At 38.4% G+C, this 10,985-nt stretch overlaps 1 protein-coding gene across 1 annotated transcript; it reads right to left on the reverse strand.

Moving 5' to 3' along the window:
- Nucleotides 1–355: 355 nt before the first annotated feature.
- Bka (FCF1 rRNA-processing protein Bka) lies at nt 356–10,513 on the reverse strand. The gene is made up of 7 exons (XM_067110865.1): nt 10,346–10,513; nt 8,350–8,417; nt 7,099–7,167; nt 4,611–4,731; nt 4,196–4,384; nt 3,168–3,262; nt 356–573 (listed from the first exon to the last, which is right to left on the reverse strand). The coding sequence occupies exons 1-7, from the start codon at nt 10,346–10,348 to the stop codon at nt 534–536; spliced, it is 585 nt and encodes a 194-aa protein (XP_066966966.1). The 5' UTR covers nt 10,349–10,513; the 3' UTR covers nt 356–533.
- Nucleotides 10,514–10,985: the final 472 nt, after the last annotated feature.

A 10,985-nucleotide genomic window follows, 5' to 3' on the forward strand; every position in this document is an offset into this window, starting at 1 on the left:
CAGTGTTATACATTTTCTTTTCGTCTAATACCTCTGTGCTATCCTTTTATCCGGATGTCACTCTATAAGGTTAGTTAAGAGGTTTAGGAACAATGCAACTGTGCTCATTTATCCTGGAAAACCACCACCATAGCTACTTGTCTCAATCTGTTTCTACACTCAATATTCAATCGACTTCTACAATTAACTAAGATTAAAGCCACCTACCATATACCGAAAAGCTTGTCTCAGGGAAAGGGCTCTGGCGAATTAATTCTGGATAAGAGGCGTTAGTATATGAAAAACCAAGGCTTGTCCTAATAGCTAACACACACACATGATAGATTTCCTCCAGGGTTGCAAGTAATATACCACCTGTGATAACAACATTTATTATTAAAATACATCACATAAACTCTTTCCAGCAAATCAGTACTACTAACATTCTTTAAGTGATACAACTGAAAAAGTACTTTACTATAATCACTTTTCAAAAGATACTTTTGTCAAAATGAAAAATGGCATAGTATTCTACTTCTGAAAAATTACCTTGTCTACATCTGCGGTGCGTCTGGCATTCTCTCAATGACAAACCTGAAATAAAAACCATATACAGTAAGACTACTCATATATCAAGAGCTAATTATTACTCATCCAGACAACATGGAACGCCACTAGTATATCCATTTGCAAATCTTGCAATTCAATACAGAGCAAAGTCTTAATTTACATTTTTCCTAAGTATACAAAGCAGTACCTTTTATGTAGGGGTATTTCTCAGTCACTGGCTCTTGGTAAAATGGTAATCAACTGGTGGACATGGGCGAGGAAGGTTAAACTCCACCCACCTGCTGTCACCAAGCACTTTATCCTTCGATATCAGGGACTAAGAAGGGGTGGCTAAGGTGGTATTACAATAATAGAATGGAATATAAAATTTAGACCAAAAGGAAAATACTGGGACCTCTCAGGTCGTTGAAAGCTGCAAGGAAAATTGGGTGTTAAAATGTTTTAGAGGTGTAACAGGAGGAAAACCTTGCAGTTGCACCACGAAACAATTGTGAGGAGAGGGTGGAACACAAGATGGAATAAAGAGAATATGAATGGAGGCACAGTACAAGGAGTGACAGGGGTTCGGACTAGGAGCTGAAGGGATACTGCAAAGAACCTTGAGTATCATGATTAAGGATCTGGTTATACACCTAGGAAAAATTAAAATTACTTTAAAAATTTGTGATTTGTTCCTACTCGAAAACAAACCATCGCCTTTTATGAGAGTTGCTCCTTAGGTGGGAAGCTAGTCTCTGACCTAACTGGCAAGTTGAATCACCACCAGAAAACACAATGCTCCTGGTCACAGTCATGAGCAGAGCAGCAATGACCCCTGTAACTTCCTATACAATCAGGCATAGTGAAATGTATTTCAACTCTCACTAGCAGCACAGGTCAGAAGGCAGTCAGTATATGGGTCAACCTGGAATTGAGGGGTTTAAATAACAGCTTCTCCCCTTCCCAGTCCCTCTGTTAAAAGGGAGAGAGAAGGGAGCTGCTCTGATATGAAACTCCAAGATAGGATGTCTGATTGTGAAGTCCACCTGCATGGTGGCCTGTCCAGTGCTGACTTGTCTTGACTGCTGCCTTGCAGAATGAGGAAGAAAGATGCGACACACAACTAGGCACACACCCATTCAACCTCTAACCTTATGCCATCCCAATGCCATAGGCAAGATGCTTTTTTGTTTGAGAGGATCTTGGAGACTAAAAGCCTGACATACCAGTCTCCTCTGGCGAGTGGTCTGAGACAGTGGACACAAACAACATGACCTAGCAGTACCAATCACTGAATAATGATTTGGGGCAGACTTGTAACCACTTGAAACTGTCATCCAAATTCCTGCAGACTTTTGTAAGGTCAGTCGAAACAAAACTAGAAGCTACGGCTGAGCACACTGACATGTTACAGAGTACACTCAGATCAGGGGTTTTGGATGACCCAGGAACACCCAGTGCCTGCACAATCACATGCATGCAGCTTGCCACTGTACTCAGTGGTATTGCAATACAGTGACCTTCCATACATGAACCTTTTATTGCACTCGCACTATACAGGCATAATGTACACAAACATCCAGAGTTCTGAACAAACAAGACACCAGCTGGGGGTTTGTACAACTGCAGTCAAACATATCAACACAAAATCCAGCAGCATCATACAGTAGCAACCTGTAGCAAGTAAACCCTCCTTGCATACAATAAAAAAGATGAGAGAAGTTTAAATATGGTCAGTCTGAATGTAGAAAAACATCGTAGCTGGACCACTGCCCACGGAAAATGCTCTATGACTACAAATAAGTGGGGTATTTGCAACCCACCTATCTCCTCCAGTTAACTATCATGTTACCAAGTTTCAACAACTGATTCCAGCTTGTGCTGAGAGGGGTTATAAAGGGAATTCAAACCAGTGAACACAAAAAAAAGTCAGTTTCTACCTACTCCAGTATAAAAGACAACTTTTTTCATTTCTCTTCAATTATGAGACAAAATTTGAACAACTCTGAAAGTTCAGTAAGTGGCATTACTGTACTTATAAGTATGAACTATATGGAATTTCCAAAACTTTTCAGCAGAACATATGAATACAACTTCTTAGAAATATCTGTTGCTGGTACTAGATTTCAGCAACCATCAGATCAGTTAGGCTATGAGCACAATGACTGACCCCACCAAGTTGGCAGAAACCCTTCTGTAATTGCAAAATGAAAAGTAACTATTCGGAGTTGGGAAGCTCTGAATCGTACGAATGATAAGAGAATATTAATGATTATACTGATACAAAATCATAGCTTTACAACAACAAAAAGCCTTAATTACAGGAACAAATTGAAACGAATAATGTCTTTACTCCTTCGTAATATATGATGCTGACGAGCATAGTTAAGGTACACAATAACCTAAGACTTCTGTAGTTTCATAAGAATCGAATTTCATAAAGAAACATAAACAACACACTAAAAAGCAACATGGCTTCCACTTAAAATTCTACTGTGCTGTATATGTGAATTCCTTTCACATACAGTAAATTCTGCCGTAAATGAGCTAACTTTTCATAAATCTGAAGACCAAGATAATGATGTCATCTATTGAGTTAGTACAGAATTGCAAATTTCAAGACAAGGAAGTCTACTTACTTGTGCTTTCCCACACTCATGATTGGAACGCCTGGAATCTTTCTTATCCTTCGTTTTAGGGCCTTATCACAAGTCGCAACTATATAACACTTGTGCTAAAGAGAACAAAAAAAAAAAAAAATCTCAATCACTGTCTACTTTGAGACACAGTTTTTCAATACTTCATAGATATAAGAAAGAAATTATGAAAGAAAAAAATATTGGGCAGCTTGAAACAACGTTTTATGTCCTGTGATAAATAAACAGTACATCTATTACATTTTTTTATAATGCATTTTTAATCTCAACACCTCCGTAAACAAACAACATACTAGAAATCGTATTGCTAATTATTGTTATTATCAATGTTTTGTTGTGAAAAAGGTCCACATATTCTAATGGAACAAACAAGTCCTGTACAGCAAATAAAGATGAAAATTAAAATGCCAGTAAATAGAAATAAATAAAAACCTGACAGCTTTGCAGCCTTTCTTAAGTTTACTAACATCAACATTCAAAAACTTCCCAAACAATGGTCCTAAAACTTCACCATAATGTGATGATAAATTGATTTCACATATAAATAAAGCTGGTATCAAATGACAATCTGCATGACCAAATAAGAAAATTCTGCTTGAAAGGAGGCAGTCTTGATTTTCATTGTGCTATTTGGAATTTGAATATAAAATTTAGGCCAAAGGGCAAGCACTGGAACCTATGAGGTCATTGAGCAGTGAAAATTGTGTTGAAACAATTGTTAGGAGAGGGTGGAAAGTAAGATGGAAGAAAGAAAATGTGAATGGACGTATAGTAACAGGAATGAAAGGGGTTATGGTTAGGGGCCTAAAGAAGATTTGCTGAAAAGAACCTCAGGGGCTAAAGGGATGCTGCCAAGAACCTAAAATAATACCTAAAGTGCGACACGTGAGGTATACTGACAGCACTGCCCATCTATGGGGTTCACTGCACTAATGGCACATTAAAATGGCATCTCCAGACTTTTACTCTGCATCTGCACTACCTTTGCAACATAAAGACCATGACATTACCTGCGTAACACGCTGAACGAGACAGTCATCAGCGTAAATTCCTTTGTGAAGACAGGGCAGGAACTCAACCCGAGGATCTTTCATCACCTTCAACGCCAAGCGATAACGTTCTCCCATGCGCTCCATTTCTCCCTGGACACATTCACTGACGTAGGGAATGCATTTCGCATACAGACAATCCATCATGCCCTGCCAAGAAAACCTTAATACTGTAAATTATACTTCCTTTTGAATCTTAGCACCGAATCAGTAGGCTCTTAATAAGTCAATGGTTTCTACTTTCACAGAAACACAAATATTTTTATGTATAATGCATGCAGAAACACAGATGTTTTTATGTATAATGCACAAAGAAACACAGATGTTTTTATGTATTCATGCATACAAATATTCAATGGGCAACTTGCAAACTTACCGATACTAGATCAACTTTGTTCTTGATAGCGAAGTTTATGAAATTCGTATCGAGAAGAATACGGTATGGAGGACCCAGCTGTGTGTTGTATTGGAAAAAGAGCGCTGATGAATACTTTGACCTAAAAATATGAGAAAATATAATTAGCTTTGCTAAATAATTTTGAGAATGTCTCCCAACTTATGTACTAATCCTTCCCAACTAAATTTATAAAATTTCAAATATTCTGTCTTAAGAGTTCACACTATTAAGAACAATGCTAATAGATTCACAATTTCGTGAAAAACAATTTGAGTAATAAAAAAAAAAAAAAAAAACTGATGAGGAACACCGTTCAGGTGTTCGAAAGTCTGATTTTTTACAGTTTAGGTGTTCGAAAGTCTTTGATTTTTTACATAGTATTATATTTACTATATAATTGTGGATTTTTATTACTCATTAAGAACAATTTTACAAAATCTGACTTTATTACGATGGTTGGTACATCAGCCAGTCTAATACAGATACTAGACATTTAAGAGTCATTCATAAGAACTAGGGAAAGTAATCCTTTCCATAAAACTGATCTGCTCTCTTTTCTTAGCTGTCCTACAAGACATTATTCTATTCTGTAAATACTAAATAATTTGAATTGTTCAGATGTATTTTTTAGCAGATACAGGCAGTCCCCGGTTTACGACGGTTCCGGCTTACGACGTTCCGAGGTTACGACGCTTTTCAAATATATTCATCAGAAATTATTTCCAGGCTTACGACGCATGTTCGGGGTTGCGACGCGGCGTCGTCAATGCCGATCCGACGGAAGAAATATGGCCCCAAAATGGCAGAATAATCATAATTTGAAGGTTTTTTGATGTAAAACTCAATAATAATGCAGTTTACATCGTTTTCAATGCACCCAGAGCATTAAAAGTAAGGTTTTCTTATGATTTTTGATGATTTTCGACGATGTTCCGACTTCGACGATTTTCGGTTACGACGCGCGCAAAGAACGGAACCCCGTCAGAAACCGGGGACCGCCTGTATTAAATCTTAAATTATCACACTCACTTTATCACAAGCAACAGCACAGTAATAAGACATAGGTGTTAGTCTCATCCAACAATAGGCACTATCTGAGTTGCCTAAAAGATAATGGATTCCTTTGTAGTACTATACCTAGGCGGTCCCCACTTACCGGCAGCATTGGTTAACATCTCTTTGCTATTACAGCGCTTGGCTAGCAATGTCATTAACCAGATTTTCAGCGCCGGTAAGCGATTTTCGGCATTGGTAAGCGGTTTATCGGCATCGGTAAGCGGTTTATCGGCGTCGGTAAGCAATTTATTACCGCTGCTAAGCAGTTTATCAGTGCCGATACCGGTTAACGTGCCGTTTAGCGGGGTTGTCAGTGCTATTATCGTCAATTTTTGATTAGCAGCGCTCGGCTGGGGGCGGAAAACCTGCCGTTAACTGGGGACTGCCTGTAAACATAAGGTTCTTCACACTAACTGAGATTCTATCTAGTCCGTCCTAGATGTCTTCAACTATTCCAAATCCTTCAACTTAGAAGTAGGAGACAGAGCAGCATTCACATTCCTGGAACCAGCACACTCCTATTGGGCTAGAAGCATTTTACAATTCGAACGATGATGCAGAATCTCTCCCTTGCCATTTTTTCTTTGTCCCACGTCTTCGTGTTACTGTAATTGTTAACAGGTAATTCCTTCATGAGAAACACTGGACTGCTTTGCCTTTTCAACAACCAACCAAGGTTCTGATTCTGAGAGCTATCTGTCAGCATTTGCACGCAAGTACAAGGTCCTAGCCTTACTTGTTTCACTCATTTTATGGCCTTGTAAGAAAACTGAGACCCGTCAACTTTGGAGTTGTTGGGAAGAGAATTCCACCGCCTTTCTCTGCATTGAATGCAGTACAGGCAGTCCCCGGTTAACGGTGGGCTCGGTTAACAGCGATCCGGTTTTATGGGGCTTGTCTAGCGCTGAAAATTGCCGATTTTCGGCGCCAAAAATCACTGATTTCCACTTATCGGCGCCGATAATTGGGTATTGGCGCTGATACATACCTAACAGAGGCTGCGATAACCGAAAATCGGAGCTTTTTGGCGCCGATAACCCCCGAAAATCGCCGATTTTCGGTTAGCGGCGATTTTCGGTTATCATCACACCCTCAGAGACGGAACCCCGCCGATAACTAGGGACTGCCTGTATTGCCAAATCCTGCAACTTGGGCTCTTGCATCAGGGATGTCCCCTCCTCAATGACAACTAAAACATATTAAACATCAGCACTGATCCCCTCCCCAATTACACTACAGTCATTGGGAAATAAAGCCTATTATAAAGTAACAGGTTTGTTTTCATTGTGAGTTAACCTACTAAACTGTATTACCAACTGATCTATCCCTGCTCAGCAGTAGCTAATGCTTCCTTACTAAAAGTGCATTTGAATACAAAAATAAAAATATATCAAATTCATGGAGTACTTACGCTTCAACAAGTTTTCGTTCGTGTGGATCGACTTTCTTTATTTTCTTTACCTCCCTGTCTTGTTCCTTCCTGAAAGAGATAACAAGAAATTAAAATACACTGTCAAAAGACAAGCTGGAAGAGAACGAAGATCTCTATAAGAAGAGATGAGACATACAGAGGAAGATGTGGAAGGAATGGAATCAGAATCTCAAGAAAAGAGGACAGAATAAAGGGAAAATATTTGGAGTTGCAAAGCGGATGAGGCAAGATAAAAAAAAAAAGATGTGATGAGGGACAACATTACATAAAACAACAGAAATAATGTAAAGAAAGAGGCAGTATTTTGTGGCACCCACGAGTCAAAGAGAATTAATGCAATTTAAACTGATAGGTCTCAATGTAACGGAGGAATCACAAGAAGGTTACAAGGACCCATAAGAATATGAAAAATAGAAAGGCTTCAGTACCATTACAACTGAGTAATATGCAGAAAGCAGTTGGGTTACCAGTCAATGAAAAGTTAACCTGAATATAATGTACAGAAATATTGCAAAGGAGACTTTGAACCAAAAAAGTGGTAAAAGATTATTATAAGCGAGTATTATACATTGCAAATTAAAGGGAAATGCACAGCAATATGAAACATGCAAAGGAGTGAGACTCTGTTTCACCAGTCTCACTCCTTTGCAAACAAATTCAAAATTGGAAATTGTCAGAAGTAACAAAAACTTAAAATTTGCAACCATTAGTTAGGCTTTGCACCAAGATCAGAGAAATCAACCACAATCTACACATGATCTGACAAATGTCAAGTATGTCAGATGAATTTGGGCTATACATTAAAATACCTTGGAGTAATGATGATAAAAGTCAAAATTAGAAAACAACTATCATACCATTTAATACAATCAATAATTTGACCATTTATAGTGAATTTCTTTTCAAATTGTGCCAACATCAAGATATTAAAATACCTCCAGTATTCATAAGAGTAGTTTTGAGTTCTATAAACAAATTCTTTCCATACAAAATTATAAAAAAAACACATGTCTTTACCAGATTTCAATAATCCACAGCCTAAGTACAATATGGACACTGTCTTGAATCAGCTACTAGAACTTACCGAAACATAATACCGGAATATTTAATATAAACAATCAAAATACCAACCATACATTAAATAACAAGCACTTTACCATGAATAAAATGAACACAGCATATGTGGTGATATCACATCTAACAATGTTTTACAGCAACACATATACTTACAGGCGAGTGTCTGTGGGCTTTATCATCTTCTTCATTACAGCAAACTTTCGTGTTTTCTTGGCTTTAGGCTGAAAAGAATAAAGTGTATCAATTAAGATAAGTACAGGTACAAAGCATATCAACATTTATTTTGTTAATATAGCTGTCTCTCCCAGATGTAACATGGCAAGAAACTGTTAGGCATCAATACGTGTTATAATACAAAATGTTGGGTAACTTTGGTTCCATAAACACATAACGCTCAGTTTAGCCAACTTATTCCTCAACATTTGCGGGAGCTGATAATGCGCTTACAAGATTATAAGAAGGGGCTGATGATTAAAATTGAGACCTTAGTTTTGTGCCAGCGTGCTTCTGACTCGCCAATAAAGAGCATGTGTGGGGAGGTCACTCAACTTCCCACTTGTACCTTGTGGGACTGAATAAGTGCGAGATTGGGTATACATGATAGGAGTGTGGCACTGTTAAGGGGAGAGGGAAGGGGACAAGGAATTGGAAAGGTTCGGTGGTGTTCCCTCTCAGTGGCGCATGTTTTTTACCCTTCCTCCTCTTACTCCCAACCTTTCCCACTGAGAAGGTGGCCACTTCACACTCCTTGCATGGAAAATCAGGACAGCAAGGACCACCCTTGCAGAAGAAACAGTAACAGTCTGGATTCGAACAGGCAGAGGACAAGAAGTATGCTTATGTGCTCATGCTCTCAAAAGAACGTTGTTCAGGTTTTACCTCTCCATAAGGAAAAATAAAAAACAAAAAAAAAAAACCAATAGTTTAAACTTAGCAGTTTACAGGGAGCACAGTAAGATGCCCTCACTAGATGGCTAGGTGCAAATGCAGAGTAGGGTGAGGTGAAAATGGCTTACCCTCCTAACCTGACCCGGCCAGGAGGGTTCCTCCCCACGACCCACCCCTGAGTAACCTAACCTTTAACAGAGTGTAGTGGCCTAACCAGAAATTACCTTTCTAACCTGCCTCAGGGACCATGCCCTGACCTGGCTAGGGGGAGTCTTTGCCACCCCGTCCCCCCCGAGCAACACTAAATATCATATACAGATCGGCAGGACTAAATTAAGGCGAAATTACCACCGCCTTACCTTGTCCCACAACTCTGCATGCTACACGATGGTTGCTGAAGACAAGGTGTTCGGTGGCAGCAGGCGAATGGGAGAATCCAGCAGGCCTAAGGGGGAGATTCCCCCATTCACCCTCCTGCCACCTATTAACTAGGCTACCTCCTTGCCGCGTTTCAACGACCAATTCAAGCTCACGCTGAAGAATAATCCTACGTAATAAGTGATGGTTTATATTTCTGTTGGAACAAATACTGACCCAGAGCAATAGACCTAAATACCTAACAGTCACAGGAAAAATAAAAGATTGGTAGGCCTACGCAACCAAAATATTCATATGTATGCTATATATTAATTAATAGCCTAGCCTAGCATTTTAGACTTAATAAATAGGCTAGTCTAGGTTAAGCTTAGATCTTCAGACAAATATAGGAAGACTGTAGGAAATTTGTAAGTGGATGTTAGGCCTACATCTTAAAAAATATTGTTAATATGATAAATTTAAATTAGAAAAATAGGCTTAGTCTACCAAAAAAAAGTAGAATATGCTACGGTATCTCATGAAAGTCAAATATCAGCGAAAACAACTTGAATCTTCCTACACTTGAACCTAGGCCTATGTCTACGTGACCCATTTTATCGTAAATAGGCCTAGGGTATGGTATGTAGGCCTAGGCCCACTGAACGGCGATCCTAATTTCTTTCGAGAATTCGTGATACCAACTCGAAAATTCCAGCGTTTCCAGGTACCAGTGAGGATGGATGGTCTAATATGAATGAATAAATTAAATGTCCAAGTTTATTTGGCCTGTCAATCTCCGTCTATATAGTAAAAACAGGTCTCCTAGGCCTCTAGGCTCAGGATACGAGGCTCAGGTGTCACATGCAAAAGACAAAAAAATGATTAATAATTACTAATTTCATACCATTTTGAATGGTTTCCCGTGTCCGGTAGTTCACTTAGATGAAGATATTCACTTGAATGTTGTTTTATGCTGTTTTGGCCACAGTAGACGTTGAATTAATCAAATAAATAGAGGAAAACGATTCCTTAAGCTTTTCGACGTGTTGTTGACAATAGTTGTAGTAGTACTTGAATGCGTCTTCTTCTTCTTTGAAACGGCTCCTCCTTAATTGAATATTTGACTCCCTCTATTGTTTTTCCTCTTCTTTCATAACATCTTTTAGCATTTTACGGTTATCTAATAATTTATTCTCTATTTTTCTACAAGTTACATTTAAGTATTATGATTTTTATTATATATTTGTTTCTCCGTAACGAAACAAGTGGTTTCGCAAATGGTATATCTCTTTTTCAGGGTTATGTTTAATTCATTATAATGTCGTTTGGTGTACAGTTTAGTTTTATCCCATTGTCTCTTTTTCTCTTGCGTATAACAAACAATTTTTGAATTATTGCTTTCATTTGCTGGCTGTTCAAAGTATTTGTGTCATCCCTAAAATGAAATTATGCGTATTCCATTTCGAAATAGTTTATCTTGCTCAATATTTTGGCTGTGGTATCTAGAATTCATGAGATCATAGACATTTTCATGTTTATGTTTC

This window comes from Macrobrachium rosenbergii, chromosome 10, assembly GCF_040412425.1.
Source record: "Macrobrachium rosenbergii isolate ZJJX-2024 chromosome 10, ASM4041242v1, whole genome shotgun sequence".
Classification (NCBI taxonomy): Eukaryota; Metazoa; Arthropoda; class Malacostraca; order Decapoda; family Palaemonidae; genus Macrobrachium; species Macrobrachium rosenbergii.

Bases quoted from the DNA above. Each gene is read 5' to 3' on its own strand.
- Bka (XM_067110865.1), bottom strand. The intron at 7,168-8,349 runs GTAAGTATATGT...TATCTCTTTCAG, and splicing joins AAGCCCACAGACACTCGCCT to GAAGGAACAAGACAGGGAGG. The intron at 4,732-7,098 runs GTAAGTACTCCA...TCATATTTTTAG, and splicing joins GAACGAAAACTTGTTGAAGC to GTCAAAGTATTCATCAGCGC.